We start from the raw sequence: 23,462 nt of genomic DNA on the forward strand, positions 1-23,462 counted from the left end.
AGATAACCTTGTTGTAAAAATAGGCAAGTTTTGGTTACTTATAGAGTTCACAACTTAACTTGGTGTGGATAAGTACATGCTATTCACTGCGACAGAGATGTCTTCTTTCAAAGAAGCCATGAGTGACCACTTTGGCTCAACTAATTCGATCGTCAAGAACATCACACAACAGAACACTGGTATCACGATTCACGCCTGATGACGGCACGTGCATTCTAATTGGGCAACTAATTGTTTTTCTAAAAATACACAACTAGAACTTGACTAAACAGTGCAGGTAGACAAAACTTGAGTGCTTCGAAAAAGTAGAAGTAGGCCTACTTCATAATGTGCACCCTGTACAGTAGGGCTGTTCAAAAATGACTTTTCTGACATTGTACTAGCTGCCTGATGAAATTATTAGGTTACCTAATTGAAGCCTGCACACCAAATTTGGTTCAATTCCAACCAGTAGCCACAACCTAACAATTTCATGGAGTGAACAGAAAATTTTGAATCTTTTTATATCCGTTTTTGTTGATGGATAAAAAAAAGCTTCTTCTCCTGTAGCAATGCGGCTAATGGTTGGAATTGAACAAAATTTGGTTTGCAGGCTTTAATTAGGTAACCTAACAATTTTATCAAGCAGCCAGTACAATTAGACAGATAAAATCATTTTTGAACACCCCTACTGTACACTAGTTTCGTTCAAAACTAACTTTTTGTTTCAAGTTTTTGCGGATATCTGATGAAATCTGCACTCCAAATTTTGGCTCAATTTCAATCACTAGTATCGAAGTTATTGGAGTACGAAATTTCGAATTTATTTAATGAAAACAAATAATTTTTTTCAAATTTTACGATGCACAACAACCAGTGGAAGCGAAGTTATTGACGTTCAAAATTTAGGATTTCAAGTCATAGTAGCCAGTATGGGTAGGCTATTCATGCTGGGCAGATCTATAATGGTACATGACCAATTGTGCATAAAGTGTGAAATATTATTTTTAACTGCGTACTCATCTTATATTCACATTATAACCAATTTTGATGGATTCTAATTGAGCCAAATTTGTTGCGCATCGTTTTTTTTCAGGTAACCTAACAATTTTTCAAGTAACCAGTAAAATCTGAAAAAAATATATTTTTGAACAGCCCTGGTGTGTAGTGTACAGTATACCCACGCACTCTGTCACATAATAAACCAGCTTGTGTATTTTTGCCTGTAATCATTAGAACAGTCATCAGTAGGGCAAGTTTTTGCAACTTTTGCAACTTTTCTTACAGCTTCCGGCAGCTTCCTAAATACTCGTAAGATATGTAGAATGCTGTTTTAAGCTGTTTAAAGGAATCTTATAGTGCAACTTTTTGCAACTTTTGTCCATTTTTTTCATGCAACTCTTTGCAACATTTTGCAACTTTTTCGATTTTTCATGAAAGTATTTTCGGTTTTGGTGAAATACACGGCCAAATTCGACTGAAACACCGTAAATCAGCACCGAAGTACGGGTATTTCGGGAGCTGAGCCGGTAAATTGACCTTTATTTTTTAGTCAACCGAGCAAAATGTGGTCTTTTAGTGCAACTTTTGCTACTTTTGTCAAAATTAAATAAATAAATGCAACTTTTCGCGGATTTAACTGCAACAAAAACTTGCCCTAGTCATCAGTAATCAGATATATTTTGTGTAATGATAGACAGCCAAACCTTATCGTGAAGTGATCAGCTGTAAAATGCGCTTGGGATGAATACCGTTGTACTTTCCAATATATTGCTATGTGATTTAGTCTGGCTAATACGGGGGTGTAATTATGTTTCCGATTTTGTTTTGCAGCTGATCTCTTCGTGATACAAGATTGTTCCGCTCGCAGTATAATCACGCAAGTACTCCGAAAAACAGACATAATTTTGCACGGTTTAACGTGGATCTCTCGACTTTGACCATGTCCATCGCAAGCTGTATCTCACCTATCGTTTTCCTTGTATAATGGATAATGCTTCTTCTACGCTGAGAAAAATGGTTGTGGATAACGTTACCTTCGCGAATGTGAAAGAACCGTCGATGGCGGAAATGCCTAATATTTTACCCGATCCCGTGCTGGAGTCAGCAAAAGCATTGCTGGATTCGTTGACAATGTCGACTACTAACTTGGCTAAGATGTTAAAACCTGTTCCGTCACCTGTTAAAAATGGTACGTCCGGAGCCACTGTAAACACCAACACAATGCCCAATAGAGATCCTATCAAACAAGAACGGCGAAGTGGGTTAAAAATAACGAATCATGGACTTAACAAATGGAGACCTGCCGTCATGCCGAGAACACAAAACTCAGATATGAACATGAGAACGACCATAGAGTCAAATCAGATCACGTTAACGTTAGAACCTGTAGAGCCAGACGACAGCTTCTCATTACGTAACGTACCTTACTACGCTAGGGGCCGGCCTGCGGCAGGCTTCCACGCCCAAAATTTTCAACAACTCGAAGACTCCAGCGCTTTGGACCAGTCTAAAATCTTTGAACGGTGGCACCGTAAGCATATAAACAAGATTTTACGGTATGCCAACAGAGGTAGTACCACAAAACCAATCACTTACAACAATAATAGTAAGTTGAGATATGGGTGGAGGCCGTACCAGCCGCCGCCACTAAACCGAACCTACAGCAATGCAGTAGGCGCTGGTCAGAAGAGAAAGTATTGTGATGTCAGTAATCGATACTATCAATACTTGAACAAGCCAAAGCGAGCGCGACACGATGCGTTTCAGATTATTTTCCGCAGTCATATTATCATTGATGAGGTCGCTCATACAACCAAAACCGACGACAACACTATCTACCCTCGAAGATTCGTGACTTGGCCCAGCGGTAAGCCGGTGATGCCCGGCTACCATCCCCACAAAACCGGGGTCAACTATAAAAGAAAACCGTTTTTAAAGAAGAAACGCACTTGGAGTATGTACCGCGTTCCCCGGCCAAAACCGCACCCGGTTTATCGCGTGCCCCCAAATCGCTACGCGCCGCCTTCGAGCCTGAGAAAAATGTGGAATAAGAAATTGTCTTCTGAGAATAGGCTGAGGTGGGATCCGGCTACTAAAAAGTTCACTCTGGCGCCAGTGTACCATAGGCCGGTAAAGCCTGCGGCTAAGCAGTGGTTCAGATTCGCCTCAAACACAGCGCCAAAGAACGCAATCACCAACGCCTTGAATATGTCCCGAGCGTCGTCGATCGTTTCGCAAATGCACAGAAAGCACTCTACTCCCGCGCTCAAAACGCAACACAACTGGCACAGGCCCGTCTCTTACAAGCCACCACAAACCTACAAACCAATACTCTCTTACAATGCGCCACCCGCTTGTAAACCTTCACTGCCGTACCAAAACGTCTTGCCGCCTTCCGTGCATTACGTCTTACGGGACCTTAGAGTTATTTTACACTGCAGCAGTGTTCCCGACCCGAGTTTCTTCAACAGCTACAGGAATTACGCCACGAGTTGCGTTCTGTTTCAAATCAGAAGGCTGATGACCGTGAAGCTTTTGAGGCAGGGTAGATACGAAAAAAGAATTGCGGAAATAAAAAAGAATGTAGACTCTGATTCTGCGGATGGGCCTGTTGAAACAAAACCGGTTCTTCGCAACAAAATGGTCACGTCATCTGTTTATATTAGTGACTTGACGGAGAAGGCTCTGTCCCAGTGGACATCCGATCTTCCTAAAGAGTGCGGTGTAGGAAGTGATCATCCACTTCGCGGGAAAGAGTCTTCCTTATCGGGCGATTGGTTGCATGTTTGCAAAGGTAGGGTCGTGGACAACATTCCTTTTCGCCCGTCCGAAGACCATGAGCCCGTGCCTGTGAAAAATGTGTTCTTGGCTTGGGCTTTCGATGAACCTCCAAACGACACTGTGTCTAGCAGTCGTATAATCGATGCTGGGAAGCCCTCCCCAACGAAGGGCGCGAAACAGCGCGAACTTCAAGTCGGCGAATCCACGGATCGCAATTATATGCTGGCTGAGGGGGTCAAATCAGCAGCTTCTTCAAATCCGCATTTGTCTCAGAGCCAGGTACCAGTTCACCGCCATGGCGCCATAAGCTTTAGGAAAAGGAGCAGGGCGTTGCCGAAACTTAGTTTTTGTGTCAGATTCCGGTGCAGTCTTTGCACGCGCGATTGCACCTGCCGATTTGACCCCATTTCGAACGCAAGGTCCGATGTTTGGAACAGCGCGATGTCAGAATTACCCTCCTCGATCGACGAGAGGCGTAGAGTGGTTGACGAAAGCGAGGTCACGGTCAGCAACGGCGCCCAATATAATTCCGGCGTTACGGAAACGAACCGAAATGAGCCCGTTTTCGAGACTTCTCAGGCCGACGCATCTGGTATACTCGTTAGCGGCAATGCACATTTCTTGGACACAAACCCCATCCGAATCGGGTTAAACCCTGCAGAATCGATCACGGACGGCACAAGTCAATCACAAGGGAGCGCTTTGGAAGGACCTGGAAGGTCTATGTTCAATTCACCAAACCACAGATCGGCGTGGGTATTATCGGCCGTCAAAAAAGACTGTTTATTCAGGTCCGATAAAAGATTGATGTCTGAGCTCAGTAAACACGTGAACGCAATGTGTCGCGGTGCATTAATAAATTATTCTAATCCAGCTGCGTCCACAGCTTTTGACTGCTATGCCGCGAAAAGAGCGGCGTCGCAAACCGCAGTGAGCGATGTTAGCGCTGGAGGCCATTGCTCGGCTGTGATTGGCCGCGATAGCCTCGCAAGCCGGCAAGCCAACAACCGTACCGTCGAGCTTCATCGCACACAGCCAACGGAGTGTGACTCCGGCAACAATGCGTCTCTCAAACTCGATTCCGTCGCGGACTCTGTCGAAGGCATGGGAAACAACTTATTAAGGCAGAAACTGCTGTGCGGCGTTACTAGTATATTGCAAGTTAGCGACTGTTCCGAGGGTCACCCGTTTATATTGGGTACAGGGATAGGTTCGGTGAGCCGTGGTATCGATACGAAAGGCGGACTCTTTTGCCCCGTCAACGGGAAAAGTAACGTAAACTCGCAAACTCAGTCTGATGAACCTGCTGACAGTGAGCTAGCTCGCGAATCGCACGAAATTAACGGCGGCAGCGGCGCGTGCGAGTCGTCGCGACACTGTAACGGCGATGCTGCTATTTTTGAAGACATACCTTCCACTTGTTTGCGGTCTTACGCCAGCTCGCCTGGCGATGATAACCGTAAAGGTTCAGTGGTAGCCGAAAGCGATACAGCCGTCGCTTCAACCCCACTCAGTAGTAATGCGGAATATACGCGAAACGGTTGTGACGAAACAGTGACTGTCGCTGGCAAGTTACCTGTGCCTGTAGCGAAATCGCGTCAAGCGGCTAAGCCCGCCCGTGTTTCTCTTAAAAATAACAAGGCAGATACGGCTTCCGCCGAAGGCAAAATAAAGGACTCTGTCAAAACTAGATCGTCGCATCGTTTGCGGTCGAGATTAAAACGTACGAAGCGCGGGCGGTACGAGACGGACTACATATCCGATTTTCCCAAGGCTGCCAAAAAAGCCAGGAAGATACAGCCTACCAACGATTACGACAACGGCGATTTCTGGAAGTTTTACGACAGCTGCGAGAACACGGTGTACGCGCAAAATCTCCTGCTGCAGTACAAGTATGTTAAGCTGTTCAAGGCGAAAGGCATTACTGCGGAGTGTGCGCCGACCGTGGTCGGGATTTGGGACACGACCACCTACGATTCGTCGAACAGAAAGCGTCCGGTTGTGCCGGAGGATGGGAAATTAGCCGTTTTGGAGAAGTACACCAGGCAACGGAAAATGCCGGACCTGCAACAAACAGGTATTGTTGATTTAAAATCTTACGTGCTGTCACTTTGAGGGCGTACGCGCCAACCTGTTTGAACTCGGTCTTGTTTACATTAGGAAGCGAGTAAGCTTCGTATCGCAATATAGCTTAAAACGCCGCTTAAACTCGAGTTTGGGAGCAAAATATACTGTTGTGAAGTGTACTTGTACTGTTGTTAAGTTTGGTTTGTTAATACATTCGTTATTCCCCAGACGGACGGACTGGTCCTCCAATCACGCACACACACACACCTAGCTTAGAATGTGTAAATAACAGGCGTTCACATTGGATTTAAAATAACGGAAGATAGCATAAAACAGACAAGCGATCAAAATGAATTGGCATGTGTTGATTGGCGAAATAAAAGTGTCCTGGTAATCTCGAACGCAGACTTTTATTCGTTCCGTTCCGTAAAATCTGCTTGTATTTTTACTTGAATGTGAACAAACGGACATGCTCCGTCTTCAAAAGCACCCGAAACTGAATTTGGGAGCAAAATACAACGGCCTGTAATGCTGTAATTCATTCGATGCGTGCGTAGATCGATTATATCTCGCTTTTAAAAGCGCGTTCCTGCTCTTTTGACAGGATGTTATCAATAGTTTCGTGACACGCAGTGCTTCTATAGCGATTCGATTCGTGTCTCAGCAAGTTGCAACCCCTAACTTCGTAGAGGTAATTCCAAAGCGCTGTTACTAACGCTATGATTTAATAATACGACTACTACTAATCACCAAATGTCCCGCTGGCGAAGCCCTTGCGCAAAATGAGCATCGAATTTCATGCGGTAAAGTTGACTCATTCGTGCCGGGAGTTATTTTGGGATGAGATAAAAACTAGACGCGATTATTCGCTGTTGTTATTATGGTGGGCAGTGTGCATAAAGACCGTCATGGTGTTTGGTTTCCTTCGCCAAAGATTCCGCGTTTTGAATTGGTCTCATCAACGAAACTCGATCCACCAGTCTTAGTAATAGCTTCAAAACGGAAGCTGGCCACATGTTTTTCATATTTAGACTATAGTTATACGCGACTCGGCGTATGGAACAAGTTAGCTCTCGCGAAGTAGGTCCTTAGCCGCGTGTGTAGTTGTAATTTCGTCCGCGACCTATATTTAAATTCAGGTCGGAATCAGTACCATATCTTCTGCAGTCGTACGCCGATATAAGGCCCGGTGTCTTTGTTGACATGGATACTTAACACAAAATCAAAGACCTGACCAACAACTGTGTTCCTTAGATCAATATTAACAATGTTCTAATGTTTGCTCGACCGTCAAACCAGTGGTAGCCGTATCGGCGATATATTTGTGATAAAATAATGCTCCAATCGCGGCCTTGTAGCGCCATCGATACCACAAAACTCGCTGTCGATTTGTTGTCCGGAATCTGACGATATTGATCCCAACAGGCCCAATAAACGTCCTGGCCCACTCATGATCAAACTGTTTTCTGTGTTAGGGCTACTGCGTACGCTAGCTTACGTCACTAAAATGCCATTACCTATTTGTAAAACAACAAATGTCAGCTAATATCCGCACCCTACGTTTGCTTGAATTTATTCTCATTTTAACGTCTAATTAATAGGCTACGTTTTGCATGGGCTTTTTTTCAATGCAATCTTAACTTTCGATGCAATACGACAGTTATGATATTGACGTTACTAAACTGCCCTTACCAGCTACGCCGCCTATTTGAAAAACGAACAAATACATCACAGAACAACAAAATTCGGCAAAAAACACGTGTTTATTTGAATTTCTCTGTTACAACGTTTAACCCTTTGTAACCGGCCGGCCTCCTGACCAAAATTTTACCTCACCCACATAAAAAACGATAAAATGTCATCCATATGACTTAAATCGACCCCCAATATATTGCCGTAAACCTGAAGTAGCCGCCTAGCGGTCTGAGATACTCTCGCGGCTCAGACGCCAGAGGGAATAGCGTTATGCGAGAAAATGTTCTCGGTTTCTTGAAAATAAAATACAATTTTGTTCTTCTATATCTCCTGACGTCATACCTAGGCCCTCTCTTATAGTATATGACCACCTGATTGCTTTCCGCATGAATCCCTACGTTCCAACGAGACATTACATGCTACTATAGCGCTTCATAGCCCAGCGCTACGATCTTGGAAAGGTACAGATGATAAGCACAATCACGTGGCCGCCACCGATGAGTAATCGATTACGTAATCTCGTATTCTCGCTGAAGGCAACACGCGTCCAGTTCGACATAACATAGTAACTGCCTTGGCAATTTTGCCGTTAGCATACATCTCCATGCTATTGAAGTGTTATCAACCCCAGTTGCTTGTTATATGTAACTTGCAACTGCAAGGGATCCGTAAGTATACGCAATACGCATATTGCCTTATTCGACACTGCCTAGTGCCCATATACGCTCGGGAAGTCATTTCATGTGTTGCATTGCTTTATTTCGCATCAATTTGAACTGTATTCTACACCGCTAATGTTCCATGTATGATCAACAGTAGTCATAGAAGCCAACAGTAACTTCGTGTGCCATCTAAAACAGATATATAACTGCCTCTATATGATGTTGTTATCACAGGCTCGGGTACAAAAATAGCCTAACTCGCACGCTTATTTGTGCGGCGTTAGGGCTGGTGTCGGCTTTCTTATACAAAACTAAGCTCCATGATAGGGATATTGATGAATATGCCAGGATAATGGCTAACCATATGTATAATTTGCTATTGCCTGAAGCAATTGTACATCTGTTTGAAACCGCAACGAGTCAGGTCATCTTACGCAGCCATGATTTTCACGTAATAAGGTATGCTTCTTTCGCGTCAATTTGAAACATATTCTACGTGCTAATCTTCGATATAAGGACTTTCATAGAATAGTATGACCAACAACAAGTCATAGAAGATAACTGTCATCGGTTATATGACGTCTAGAACGGAAGATACAATGGTTTGTATTTCAGGCGGTCACTCACGCGAACATCATTACAAGTTCAATTTTGCGGGAAAAATTTTTGCGTGTTCAATCTGCATTTCAAGCAGGATATACATTGCCACATTAGGTTATACATGGTCTGACGTATGCGTATTTATAAGAGCAATACATACAAAGCGATTGCAATCGTTTATGACCAATACAGGTCTAGCTATCTTGGAATGAATATCGACTCCTCTGCGTTAAACAGTCGCGGTCTAGTATACTAGACCGCCGGTCGCAAAGGGTTAATGACTAGATTTTGCGCGCTGCTTTCTAAATGTGCCCTCAGCGGCCGATACAATGCAATTATGATATTCACCTTACTAGAATTGAACATATCAAATGCGGCACCCTAAACGGGTGTGAAACCTATTGAAAAACGACGAAATCCAGAAAAGATCTACTGCGTGTTGGTTCAAATTTCTCTATGCTTGAACGCCAAACTGCTAGGTTTTGCGTTGACCGCTCTTTAAGCACGCTTCGTACGTATGGTATATTTAATTATTACTGCCAATAGTAGGTGTCTCGCCACGCCGTATTTTTGCACAAATTTATAACTCGCACGAACACAAAACCCTTGCAGGTCCGTAGAGCCTCGTACCATACTCACTGCCGAGTGCCGACAATTGTGATATTAAAGTTCCTACTACGAGATTCGGCAAAAGTCCACACCGTGTTACCCTGAATTTCGTTGTATTTCAACATATGACTGCGTTTTGCGCGTTCCTCTTTATGCCAGCACGCTTCGCATGTGTTGTATTTTGGAATTATCAATTGTCGTGATACGTCCGTAACGAACTTTTAGATTAGTTCGTAGCTCTCACGTATACTATGCAGCGTAGGCCTGTGTAGAGGCTCATATCCGAACTACCTCCCGTACGATACGGCAATCATGCGGCGGTGGTCAGTAAGGAAGTCTTCTACTTTTTCGAAACAATCAAGCAGGCATTTGTTGGAGTAGTTATGATTTTCGACTGCTTCCGCTTCTCCTTGATAGCTTTCGGTTATATAGGCGATAATAGGCCTGGAACACATGGATTTTTTACTTACTCGGAAATCGCTAGCTCGGAAATCGTTTCGTATGTACGATATTTCGAAGTTGCGTTGCGACCAAACTAGGCTTGAAATGCTTGCTTTTCACTCGCTTGACGCCACTTCACTCGTACTCTAGTAGAAATTTGAGACGTTACTCGCATTTCTACACTAGTACTGTTCCAATGATGACTGCTTTCACCGCCTTCACCGATAACCTGGTTTTTCGCGAGCCTAAATTCGATTGTCATACGCACGCCGTAGTTGACAACTAGAAAATCGTCTGCTTTTCCGAATTATGTTAGAGTTAGAATTATAGCTACACAATTTTTTCGAATTAGATTAGAATTAGAGTTTCTGAGTTCTCAAAAACATGGAAATTAAATTCAATTCCTAATCACGAAGATATTGAACAAAAACTAAGTTCACTTCATACCAAATCACAGATCATTCTCGTAACCACGAGAATGGCAAATGGTAACATGGATACATTTAAAACTTCGATTGGAATTAGATTACCGGCATTCCATTTTAATTCGTGTAATTGGATAACTGCAAATGTTTAACTCCAAGTCTGACGCGCGCTTCGTTTGTACGATATTTTGAATTAGCGTCGGGACATTACTAGGCCTGAAATACTTTTTTACTTGTTGGGTAACCGCTATATCTTCTACTCTGTTATGAATTTGCAACGCTGCTCGCACTTATTCTCGAGTACCAACGATGACTATGACTACTGTTCTGTTACCAACTCAGCGATTATAAGTGGCGAGATGGCGTAGTGGTATAATCCACGGCTACAACACCAACGGGTTTTGGGTTCGAGTCCGACTGAGGTCGTCTCCAGAAGTCCTACCTAAGTGTTGGAGGTCTATCAAGGCTCCTCGCCATCTCAACCGTGTGTCTTATGAAAGCCTAGACGTGGGCCGTGCTACAAGTCGGCAGCTACGAAATAAGAGTAATAAGAAAATTGACCTCGTGTAAATGACCGTAGTAGTCGAGAACCACCATGAATACCACAAACAAACAACAACTATGCTATTATGATATTTCTGTATTCGGCCAACAACATTTGAAACAACCCCGTGTTTTACAGACGATCAATGCGCGTTTTGCGGCCGGTCATTCGAGGGTACTGACAAGGCTGGGCGCGACGAACACGTATCAAGACACGGCGCGAGATACAAGGCGCTAGCGGTGCCGCGTTTGCCCAAAAAGAAAAAGATGAAGCCCGTACAAAAAGCCGGCAAACCCACGCACCTGCCTCACTCCAGCAACGAAAGCCATCAGGAGGTCGTCGAAACTCGGCAAAACGCGCAGGATTTACGTCTGTTAGCGAGGCCTTCTTCGTTGTCTATGGGCCATCGGAAGCAAACAGCGAGAAAGTCGTTCACGATCAAGTCTACCTTACCAAAAAACGTGCTGATCAAAACGCTGGAATGCGAGATGAGATCGCCACCCATTCCGGGCAACGGCAAGAGCGGCGAGTCTGTTTCGGACAGAATTAAAAGAGAACAGCGCGACGCAGACCCGTTTCAAGGCGTGGGTTCTATCTTGAACGGGTGTTCGCCTTTGGCCGTCGGCGGAAGACGCACCATAACGGGTTTACCCGTGACCTACAATCATTTTCAACAGGATTATTTATGACAAGACTTTTCGCGCTCGAGATAAGAGGGATAGATAGATACTTTTGTGGACCTCGTCTCAGTGTCTGTATTGCGACTATTTGAATTTTTCTAACGCCGAGCGCCTGGCGTGGCGCGAATGTGATCACTTTTTGTGAAGTATTTTTTGTAAATGATGACGTGACTTCAGAAATTCATTGTAACGCAATTACTTCACGTGACGTGTTGATTTTTTTAAATGCGAGTGCGCTTTTCGTTCCATAGCCACGCCGCTGGGTGAGAATTTGGATATTTTCGTTTAAAGATAGTGTGACTTGTGAAATTCGTTGTGACACAGTGACGGAATGTGACGTCACAACGGTCGGGTCTAAGTATTTTAGATGTCGGTGCTACTTTCGCCCGCAGCTATGGCACTGTCGTAGCTTGGATGAATGTTTACAGGGAAGCTTTTGAAAAGTCATTGTGATGCTGTGTACGAACATGACGTCACGATTGCCGAGTCTATAAGTTTCGAGATGCAAATGCGACTTTCGCTCAGTAGCCACCACTATTGAAGCTGTGATGAATATTAGGTCGCTGTGGAATCGAAAGTAGCTTGTGTCCGTGTTCAAAATTTGAGAAAGTCACGTTTTTGTAAAAAAAAAATCGGCAATATCTTGGCCAAAATTATGTTTGTCACGTTGTTCCAAAAATAACCATGGCCAAGACACGGCCGAAACAGAATGAAAAGTATATAAAAACTTGATCCTCTCGAAATGTGTAAAATGGACACGAGCTACTCCGATCCCTCAGCGACGATTTGGAGTGGATTTTTTTTGAGTCGAGTCCGGAAATTCATTGTGACGCGGCGACAGAATGTGACGTCACAATTGTCGAGTATATGATTCCGAGATGTGATTGCGAACGCCCGTCGCCATCGCTGTTGTAGCTTGAATGAAAATTTGGAGTGGATATTTTTTGAATAATGACGCGGCTTGAGAAATTCATTGGGAGGCGGTGAATAAATGTGTCTTCGCAATTCGCGATCGTCGTGTCTGAAATTTTTGAGACGCTATTGCGTGTTTCTCCCCGTAGCCACGCCAGTGTTCTCTGCCACGCTTCGGTATCAAGGCCACGCCGGATAGCGAACCACCATGTTTTGTATAGATACTTTTTGATGATGTTATTTCGTTACGTACGTAAGCTCGGCGCGCCTTGCTGTGCGGCCGCCACGATGTGCTTTGAACTTGTGCTTTTTCCGTATTTCGTAGCTTTTGAAACTTCTTGTTTACCGCGTGACTTCGCAAGACTTGTTGAATTTATAAGGCGGGTGTGGCTGATTCGTTTGTTTCCGAATACTGGAACGTCTCTAGAAGCCGGGTCTTGTTTCGTCGAGTGAGTGCGAGAATGCTGTTCGAGGTTATCGTCAGGGCTGAGGAAAATCGAGTGCCAGAGGGAGTATGAGGCGTCGAGGGAAGTTATCGAGTATCGTTCATTGCAGCGTCAGAGCAGCAGGGATGATGTGGAGAGTATAAATATGTAGCTTTTTATGCGACCATCTACAATATCGTGCCACTTTCACACACCATTAAAGGTGGGTTGCTTTTAAAACAAATGGTTGTTTAAAACACTTTGGTTTAAAACATGTTTTAAACCAGAGGTCTCGTACTCAAATGTTCTCGCGGGCTAAATTCCTGCTTTTAATGGCGCTACTGGCAACAGCGCCAATAACATTCACTGTATTGCCAAGTAGGCCTCATTTAACGGGACCTTGCAGATGGGCATTCTACACCCATCCTGAAAATGTGATTAAGTATTGTGAATTCACGCCTGGCACGAAAAAAAATCACATTTTTAAATATTTGAATAAAATTGTCGTTGTGTTTGGCATATTTTGTCAAAATAATTAGGCTTAGACACCATGCGATCGTACGAATGCATCGCGACATCGTAAAAGCTGTCTCGTTATAATAGAATATTGTAGATATAAGACATTTGACGTGCCCATAGTTGAAATATTTTTGAATTTGACTAAGATTGATCTGATATCACATTACTGGAGAAGTATAGCCTAATCCGGGGTCCAGGCGTACTCCTGATAACTAGGCTATCGATCACGCCATTACCAAAGTCAGATTTAATCAGCGTTAGATTTACCTTCCTATATTGGAACAATAACAACATGAATAAAATTATTAATCTACCATAGTAGTATCAGCTCAATCGCCGAAGAATCCATTGGTGTTAACGCTACTGGGGTACTCGCCAGTCGCCACCTTTAATTGACGATATTAAAATTTGTAAGGAGACCCAAGATGACGTAGGATGTAAATAACTATGCATCAAGTGGGCAACATAATGTCAATTGTTACCATTGCCATACCTACCTGCTTGGAAAGCTAAATAGATTATACGCAGCGAAAGCTACGCCCTTGATAGTTTGTTGCGACCGTGGTTGTACCAAGTCACGGCGTTCTGAGTCACAAGTCCTTCTCTGATTGTATCGTCTGACCCAACTCAAGTGGGGGGACATATTGATTTTATCACTCATTCAGTCCGAGTTCGAGTAATTCTACGACTGGTCACGCTCAAGTCCAAATCATAGTTTCCAGTTACTAATCATCAACGGGTCATGTTGTACCATCATAGACAGGTAATGTGACGTAATAGTTGATCTTCCACCGCATGATAACTTTCGAAGATGATGTGATATTGAAGTTTGATGAGTAGTTTCTGGATTTTGAAGTGGTTTCAGAGCGAATTTTAAGTTGTCAAATCTGAAAGAAAGATATGTGGCTGTTATATATTGTCGAATAATTAATTCAAAATCCAAGATGCCATCGCGAACCGCACAAAATGATCTCGCGGGCCGCGTGTTTGAGACCCCTGCTTTAAACAGTGTTTTGAACAAAAGGCCTTCTAAATTTTTTTGTTTTTTTCAAGTTGTAAAATTATGCCATAATTGTGTACATACTTTCCCAAAAAGATGTTGTATTAGCCTACGGACAATAACCACCAGATATAGCCAACGTATGCTGATATGGTATGGTTGGTACCCCAAAATAGTCGGTTCAACAGCTACATAGTACAGATATTTCGTCAAAGGAGCTATATTTTTATTTGTCAATGTCAATCCACGTTGACGTCACTATTGAATATTCGTGATGTCATGGCTTAAAAAAACAATAAAAAACATGTTTTAAACAACTACCTTATTTTAAACATGTTTGTTTTAAATCGATTTTTGTTCTAAATGCAACCCTTTCGACCATATCTATTTCATTGCACTCTGTGACGACGCTGTGTGGCTGGTCAAGAGTTTACAGATATGTCATTTCCTCTAAAATGTGTATGTGAAGCTTTGTACTACACGTCACAAGTGCTTTGAGTCGACCAATCGAGGTTTACAACCTTTCACACAGGAAATTAGTATCGAAACTATAATTCTCGCTAGTGAATTAACTCTTGGCGAGGAGCTTATAATTTCAGTACTTGAAAGAATCATCGCGCACTACTGTACTCGAATCGTTGTGTCCGACCCTAGTTGACGTATGGATTAAGGTTAGGGGATGATTAGGACCGGGGCTTGGTAAAATCTGCGACACTCAAGTTTGGACTAACGGGACATTGGCATTATGTATTTAGCTTCGTGTTGAGTATTCAAGCAGCGCAACTTATGAAGTCGTAACAGTGATAACGAGTTTGTACCTTCTATAGCGGCTACGAACGAGGACAATGATGCCGGCTGTCAGAGTATATACGAAGTAGGCCTAATGAAGTACCTATACTTTACCGGAGTACTCGAGCTTTCTGCCTACATGAACTACTTGCTCGAGTGGCCCTGTTTTAAGAATGCTTCTCATTGATATTTTTGAAAGGGAAACTACTTCTTACAATTTTAATTTTGAGAGGTAGCAAGGTTTTTTTATGTGTGAAATTCTCATAACTGGGCGACATTGCGCTTATTTTAGTATCATTAGTGATTTTACATATTCGATTTCGGAAGTAGAAACTAGGGATGGTGTGAACGTGAGGTCCACGTTCGAGTTCTGTGAGTGAACCTCGGAAAGTTAGAGGTTCACGTTCACAAACGAACCTTGGTATAGGTTCTGGACTATGAACCTTTTTCATATATTGCAATTTTCACTTCATTATAACATCTTTGGTTGAAATTTATTGCATTTCAACTGCAGACCACTCTGTCCATGGCGCTGGCAGCATAACAAGTCAATACTAAACGAGCATGCACCTTGACAATCTAAAAAAATTAACTTGATTTGTTGCAAAAGTTTGCTCTAAATATCCAGTTTCCGCTTGTGAATATTTAGTGACACTGCTGTGAGCTTCACCCGCAATCACACAACACCAAGAGCGCATTGCATTACATGACGGTAGTCAGCGAATGATGGTTATTCAACCTATCAATGACATTGATATCGGTGTCTGATGTAAAAAATCTGGTATCTGTAGTTACATCTTGACTTCATATGTTTATTGTATCATAAAAACCAAATCCGTGTGATTGGGGTGTTGGCTACTGCTGTATATCTATTATCTTGTTAATGGGGTAATATCGGTAGCAAGTATAGAAACCTGTTTTACACTCTGCTCAATATCACTGTAGCAATACTCAGTCGCCGTCTTCGTTGCCCGTTATGGCTTGGATCGTTATGGCGTAAGCTCATATTCAGGCCGTGTTATTTTTGGCATATGCCAAAACTGCCAAAAATAACTTATTTTTGGCATTTTTCGATTTTTATTTTTGGCAGTTTTGGCATCGTCCTCTAAATAGATAGTTTCAGCCTTGAATTAGTCACAAAAACGCTTTATTTGGGCTAGTTTGTCAAAAGACACCACAAAATGTGCAGCATCCACGTATAATCAGTGCCAACAAACAATTAGAAGAAGAAAAAGCCTAACGATTTCATAGGTTAATAAGATCAAACGAAACCACAAAATGTGCAGTATCCATCATAATCGGTGCCAATAAGCAAAAAAAGAAAAGCCTAACAAACACGCTCAACAGCTGATTGTTTGTTACAGCTGTTGAATAGACTTAAATCGTTTGCACTGTAACAGTGCTTCCCAACTCAGGTCCGCTAAGTTTCTCCTAAATTCATTTCTCCCCCAGCGAATCTGGGAAATATCGGCTTCAACAGTAGCCGTTGGGGGAAAGAATGTTGCCAGTCATCCAAAAAAGGTTTTCAGAGCTTCAAAATCTTTGGAGGACCGAACCGGCTTCCATACATCATGAAAAGAGATCACTTGGCCAGTGCCATCGATCTCATCGCGGAAAGAATTTTCTTCACGATCTTTTTCCAGGAGTTTCCTGTGTTGTCTCTCAACACATTCTATTTAGTAGCCCGACTATCATTTCTCCTTCAGTCTACCGACTTTTGTCACTTCAGGTGGCTTTAATATTACCAACTCTCATGGAAGAGTCCTCGGAAGGTTAGCTATTGCTTAAGAACATTGACGCAACAAGATTGTCTGGCAAAACGAGACTATGCGGCTCAGAAAAGCCAGACAGTTCGTTGCGTCACAATGTTGAACTCGATCACAATGCAAAAATCGTAGTTGATTTTGGGGTTCCAGTTCCACGAGCAGAATATAATTTATATTTTAATAATCAGTACTGCGGCAGCTTCTCATTGATACCCATTTATCAAATTTAGCGCTCGACAAGCCGGTCAAAAATGGTCGTAAAATTGCCTTTGGACAAATGCAAAGTATGACGTAAACCAAATGCAGTAAGCCGTTCAATCTCGCTGTGCCCACACCATTTAGGACACCATGCTTTCACCACTAATGGGTGGGCTGGACCAAGATTAAGAAACCTGCCTTTCGCAAACGCTCTTCTCGCTTGTAAAGCGGTCCTGTTAACACAACACCGTGAACGAGATACACTATTTTGCAGGCCGTGTTATTTTTGGCATATGCCAAAAATTGCTTAATTTTGGCATTTTCAAATTTTTATTTTTGGCAGTTTTGGCATCTGGCTCCTGAAATGCCAAAAATAACACGGCCTGCTCATATTCCATTGCAAGTAATACTCGTCGACATTGTTTGCAGAGAGTGATTTTATGTAGGCTTACCATACGTCCTCTTTTAAGAGGATTTGTCCTCTTTTTTGACTTTTTTGAAAGTGTCCTCGGAGGACGCCCTTTTGTCCTCTTTTTTGAGATTTTGTCCTCTTTTTTGAAAATTTAGGCAGATTTAGAGCAAATTGCGAGTGATATGCCGTATATTAGCACAGAAGTGAAGCTCCGGCGGGTATTTCGGAGTGAAAAACGGTGATTTTAGCTCTGAGCGAAAAGATGACCTTTTTTTTTTTTTTTAGTCATCCACCTGCCAATGTGGAGTAAAAAACGTTATTTTAAGCTCTGAGCAGAAGTGATGACCGGATTTTGAGAATTTTTCTCCGGTTTTGCAAGTTGCAAATTTCTGAAAAAGTGTCCTCTTTTTTGATTTCTAAAATATGGTAAGCCTATTTTATGGGATTATTATATCATTTGATTGGCCCAGTCCATACATTCGGTGACGTTTAAAATGTAAATATGTAGCGCCTACTTCAGCCTTGTGGCATTATGCGACCCGAGTCATCGCTAGGTATCGTGTACATTACTATAGGCCAGTGGTTCCCAACCTTTTTCTTCCCACGTACCATTTCGAGGTTTCACGCAGTGCTCGCGTACCACCTACATAAGTTACGCGCGCCGGAAGCGGTCAAAACATGTTTCCGCCGTGTTGAGCTGCCGAAGGCAGCAAAACAGAAGATAAACTGCCCCTTTTAAGGCGCACTATATGATTTCTGTAGTGGATCCATTTGGGATTCTTGTGGTCAAATATATTAAAACGGTGTTTGGTTAGGTAAGAATCGGAATGCTTTTACATCTAGATCTCTTCCTCGTAGGCCAGTGGCTCTTAAACTTTTTTAAACACGCCCCCTTTTTTATAGTGAAATATTTCACGCCCCCTTATCGTGATATCACAAAATAGTAAAGAGATAAATCATGCCATCCCAACGGATAGTTTGATGGCAATAAAGGTTAAAGCTATGGACGAGAGAATTCTCAAATATGAAATTCGAACAATATACAGAATAAAACTATGAGCCGTATCTAATTTGCGCGGAGCGCAAAAATTTTTTGGTTAACTGGGACTTCGCGCACCTATTCAGTAGCTTTCACCCCCTCCCCCAGATTGAGAACCACTGCCGTAGGCCGTCGTTGGTGGGATAGACACTATACCAACGATGACGACCACCTTACCACGACGACGACGGCTTCAAAAAACTCAAAATCAACCCCACCTGAACTACTACCTCCCTTCGGTCGAAAAAAAAGAATCTACTCGCGTACCACCTGGAAGACCTTCGCGTACCACTAGTGGTACGCGTACCACAGGTTGGGAACCACTGCTATAGGCTATCACTTCACTGAAATGTAGGGTTGGAATTAGCAAAATGACGTCACGTGACGTCATGAGGATCACGTTCGCGTTCACACAGAACCTTTCAAAAAGGTTCGCGTTCACACGAACCTGGACGTTTCAGAGGTTCACACCATCCCTAGTAGAAACCTCTGATTAACTGCGACAAGTATGCGACCCCGGGAACAACCCTACTTTTCGAAAATACTTGACTAGACTAGGGATATCTAGGATTTCAGAATAGATATCCCCGTTGAAGCAGTATTGACACGTCTTGGAAATTTCTAGTCGAAATTTTCGGCATTACTTCAACTTGAATTGAAACGCTGACTATATCGACCGCATCTGCTCGTGAATTGCTCGCGTAATGTGGAGATGGCAATCATTTGCATATACGGGACAATCATTTGCATATACGGGACATGTGAAGTACGCGTGATGCGTCGTTCCCTTTTGATTCGATATTCGAAATACCTGATTAGAAATGCCTGATGTGAATCGTATGAAAACAGCAATGATTCGTGTTGATTTCCAATCTGATTCGCATTGCCCATCGCTAGTTATAGGTGTGTTAACGAAAATATTATTCATCCCGAGGGCTAAGTAGCCTACACTTTGTACGCAACAGTCGGTATTTGAAACTTGTGTGGTATTCAATGCTCAAACTTATCGTGATCTCGGTATTGCCACGGGCGTAGGCAGAATGTTCTTTTGTTTGTTGATATATTTCTGACTTCAAGACATCGCTATGACCGACAAAATTATATTTACTCAGTGTGGCAGTAAGATGCCACTGGGAGTTTCGGAAGTAGCCTGTACGTCTCTGATGTGCTACTAAAAGTATGAGACCAAGGTATCTTTTTGGAAGTACCAAAGTTATTTTCAGGCCTTCTGTTTTCACTTTCATTCATTTGTGTATCAATCCAGAACACGTTGACCACGTCTGACTTTTTCAAGGCCCGTTTTGAAGTTTAATGTCCGGAATCGGGATAAAATGTCATTGCTTTGTTTTGCGTTAAGGATCAAGTGGACACGGCGGGACCTTTATCCCTATGCCTCGCCGAATTCGAATCGTGGATAGCCAGTAGGATGGCCGAACTCGGGGCGGAGTGTTACGATCATAGCAACTACCGGCATCGGATGTTTTTACACGACAAAAAACTGGCCGCGTTTGTCACTTGGTCTGGTAAGTTTCCATGTCGTGTGTGTCGCGGCTATGACCTGCTAGTCTGGTTTTATTTGGCCAGACGAATTGTGTTCAGAATATGACAGAAGACATTTCAAGTTAACGCATATCCGTCGAACTTATATGCTTGCTTTTGAACGAAAGATTTAATAGCATTGCGCGTGTATGTAACTGATGCAAATTGTAGCACTGCGAATTTATGTTATGTAATATCGAAAATACGTTTCACTCACGGACACGGTGGTTATCTGATACAAAAGGACGTATCTATTGTGGTGTAGGGTTACCATATTTTTGTGGGACACATTCCGGACGCTCTTTAGCGCCCACTGACGGATTTCAAAATGAGGTATTAGCACATTGTCGATCAATATGGCGTCACACCAGCAAAGCTATCGACTAGAAGTGGTCACGATCCGGTTCAGGAGTATGTGGATTATGGTTGCGTGTTGTAAGACGTGACCAGGGCCGAAGCCACATTTTCAGCCACCTCCCGCCCAAATACACACCGATCTTGGACACACCGTACGGTAATCGATGCAACTTCTGGGGGCTTACTATGTACATCTGATTTCTATATGCATCTGGACGTTAAATAATTAGAATGAATTCTGTCAATAATACTGGTTATTCCATATACTACTGTACAGTTTGATCCTCTCGCCGCCCACATGATCAGAGATAGCGGTAGAGCTGGTGGAGGATGATGACTTCAAAAATGCAGGAAGCGTAATTGTTAGGGCCATTTTTATATGACCGTAAAAATTCAATTATATGACTTTATTTTATGGAAAATATGACTTTATATGACTTTATGTGAAAATAGTGTATTTTTACATGTAACCAACGTCACTCATGGAACTGACGAGTAAAACATACACAACATAACAGTAATAGGTACGCATCCATTTTAATTTTAAACCACTGTTGTAGTACAGTTTCATGTAGTGTTAGTTTGAGTCTTTGAAGTGACAATTTGGACGTAAAAATGACTTTAGTAAGGAAAATGAGCGCTCCACAGACGCTGATGTGGGTTGACACTTCCGCAGTTTTGCATTCAGCGCTGGTGAAATGTTTTGCCTTTGTAGCTCCATAATTTGTTCCACATCGTTTTTGTCCAATCGCTTCTTAATGTAATTTTGAGCTCAAGCGGATCTTTTCTGAAATCAAGGGCATTTAGATCAGCATTAGCCTCTCTGATGGTGCACGTACAACTTTCCATTTTCCGTATCAAGTTTGAAATATTGTTGTAGTGGAGGCATATTTCGGTGATCGATTCTTCAATTATTTATTATAGTGGTGCCCACCGTACATACTATTTTATTCGAATCCAAATGTATTTGTATATAAGTAGACCAAGGTAGAGCTTTTTAGCCGGCCTACCCACTGACTGAACTTCAAATGACGTCCTACTTTAGTGCACAGAAGTAAAACAGATTGTGTAGCAACACAATGCAATGTGTGACCTCATAGGTCTGTGACTGTAGTGTTATGTAGGCTAACTTCAAAGCTTGCCTTCGTTCAATCAGAAATTGCCTTACTTTCTTGGTGCTTAATTGCTTCACCGCTTAAATTGGCACTTTTTATTTAAAGCATATAACAATATGACTTCATAACTCAAATATGACCTAACCAGGAAAATATGACTTTATATGACTTTATAACTTTCTTAATATACCCCATAGGGACGTGGTTTTCGCGTTAAAATTGATTTCACGACTTACTGATGCATAGAAAAAATATGACTTTAATGACTTTAAATGGCCCTAGTAATTGTACATCGTTAAGTCATATCCATGTCACACCAATAAGATTATTTATCAGCCTAATGCCGGTGCGCACTTAACACCACTGAGCTATGAAAACATCTTCGCGAACCCTAGAATAAATGCAAACTAACCCCAGGTTAGAACCACTATCTCTGAATAATGTATCTAAACGGCCTAGGTCAACTCTAGGAATATAACATTCTCCCATAATTGCGATTACAATTAGACTTATTTCTGTAAATGAATCTTATTTTTATTTATTTTTCATCGCAGTTTTTGCGAGGGTGGTAGTAGCCATATTGAAATCATTATATGTGATACTACATCGCGCGCAGCGTGAAGAAAAATTTCATGTGGTATAGATCTGGCCGAAATAATGTTGTTTATGTTGACTTGCGAAAAAAATTATGAGCTTACTTCAAGCCTTCAAAATTCCGGACATTTAGGCACATTTTAGAAATTCCTACCGGACGCAGTTTTAACAGTGAAAGTGCGGACATGTCCGGGAAATTCCGGACGTATGGCAACCCTAATATATTGTATATACAACGAATTTTGACTTGATCCCGAATTGGTGTCAGATGCCAACTTGATAAGCAGCCGCCATAACTAGCCTGGGTTCGATGAAGATTATTATAGTTCGCGCTGAAGTGCGAGTTGATTTGAAGGCTGCGATCCTATTCAGTTTCTAGGCTGCCGTCCCCATCGTTGCGCTTATCAGAGATTTCAGCTGCCATCACCGCAAATCCCGCAAGTCGTTTTTCTTGTGAAGGCATACTGATCATATGATCAAGCATGCCTCACACCTGGCACTTCAAATAAGTTACAGATTGCTCAAGTGCTCAATGCTCATTGCTCATTCACCTGTCTGATTTAGGGAAAATCTCCAATTCGGAAAGTTCATAGATTTCGGGCTTAAATCATCTTATGCGTGAGAATGATAATCGTCTTATTAAGACCGTTAATTGTGGCGCATCAAGATGAATACGATTTCTCGCGAGGATTATCACTATAATCGTCTGGCGCAACTGTTAATCAAGCGAAGTAGGTTGCCACGATTAACAGCTTGTAATCGAGCGATTTGCAATTAGCATTTTCCCGGATAAGCTAACTTTATGATCGCCACCTTATAGCGTGATCCTTTGGCTTACGGGTCTTAGGACTATACTTTGGAAGCCTACGGACTCACGGCTTTCTTTCCGCTATCTGTTCAAGCCTTTTGTGCTATAAAATGCTCACAAAGGCAAATAATAGCGCTGAGCCGCCTGGATTTAGAACCTAACCGCAGCTGCTCGCATATTGCCATAGGTTTCGGTGTCCAAGCACAGCAAAAGTGGTTATCACCTCGATACCTGTACAGTGTGCACTTCATTTCGGCTACGCACATAACGTGAACATGAAGACAAATCGCTCCCAAATTACTCTGACAGGGATATTTGGAATAGAGGTAGATCAATATTGATTTTTGCAGCCCCATACCGATACCGATTATCAACACACTCACATGGCCGATAACCGATATCATAGGCCGACATTAAGATGGAAGGAGAAGAGAACCATTTCGCCGAAAATATTATATATTAGGCAAGATGCCACTTGTACATGCCACAGAAAGCTGTACAGCA

The 23,462-nt window shown here is 42.5% G+C and overlaps 2 protein-coding genes across 2 annotated transcripts in view; both read left to right on the forward strand.

Annotated features, from left to right (window-relative positions):
• Positions 1-23,462, forward strand: part of LOC145442723 (ERI1 exoribonuclease 2-like) — a 110,543-nt gene that overhangs the window by 80,767 nt on the left and 6,314 nt on the right. Inside the window, exon 6 of the mRNA XM_080320709.1 lies at positions 19,903-20,068. Within this exon, the coding sequence (XP_080176835.1) occupies positions 19,903-20,068 (166 nt within the window). The remainder of the gene's footprint in view (positions 1-19,902; positions 20,069-23,462) is intronic.
• LOC145442715 (uncharacterized) lies at positions 1,819-12,826 on the forward strand. The gene is made up of 3 exons (XM_080320704.1): positions 1,819-5,839; positions 10,944-11,957; positions 11,988-12,826. The coding sequence occupies exons 1-2, from the start codon at positions 1,966-1,968 to the stop codon at positions 11,492-11,494; spliced, it is 4,425 nt and encodes a 1,474-aa protein (XP_080176830.1). The 5' UTR covers positions 1,819-1,965; the 3' UTR covers positions 11,495-11,957; positions 11,988-12,826.

Source organism: Botryllus schlosseri, chromosome 1 (assembly GCF_051294905.1).
Source record: "Botryllus schlosseri isolate E-star chromosome 1, Bs_hap1, whole genome shotgun sequence".
Taxonomy (NCBI): domain Eukaryota; kingdom Metazoa; phylum Chordata; class Ascidiacea; order Stolidobranchia; family Styelidae; genus Botryllus; species Botryllus schlosseri.

Bases quoted from the DNA above. Each gene is read 5' to 3' on its own strand.
- LOC145442715 (XM_080320704.1), top strand. From the start codon at position 1,966: ATGGATAATGCTTCTTCTACGCTGAGAAAAATGGTTGTGGATAACGTT. The intron at 5,840-10,943 runs GTATTGTTGATT...CGTGTTTTACAG, and splicing joins GCCGGACCTGCAACAAACAG to ACGATCAATGCGCGTTTTGC.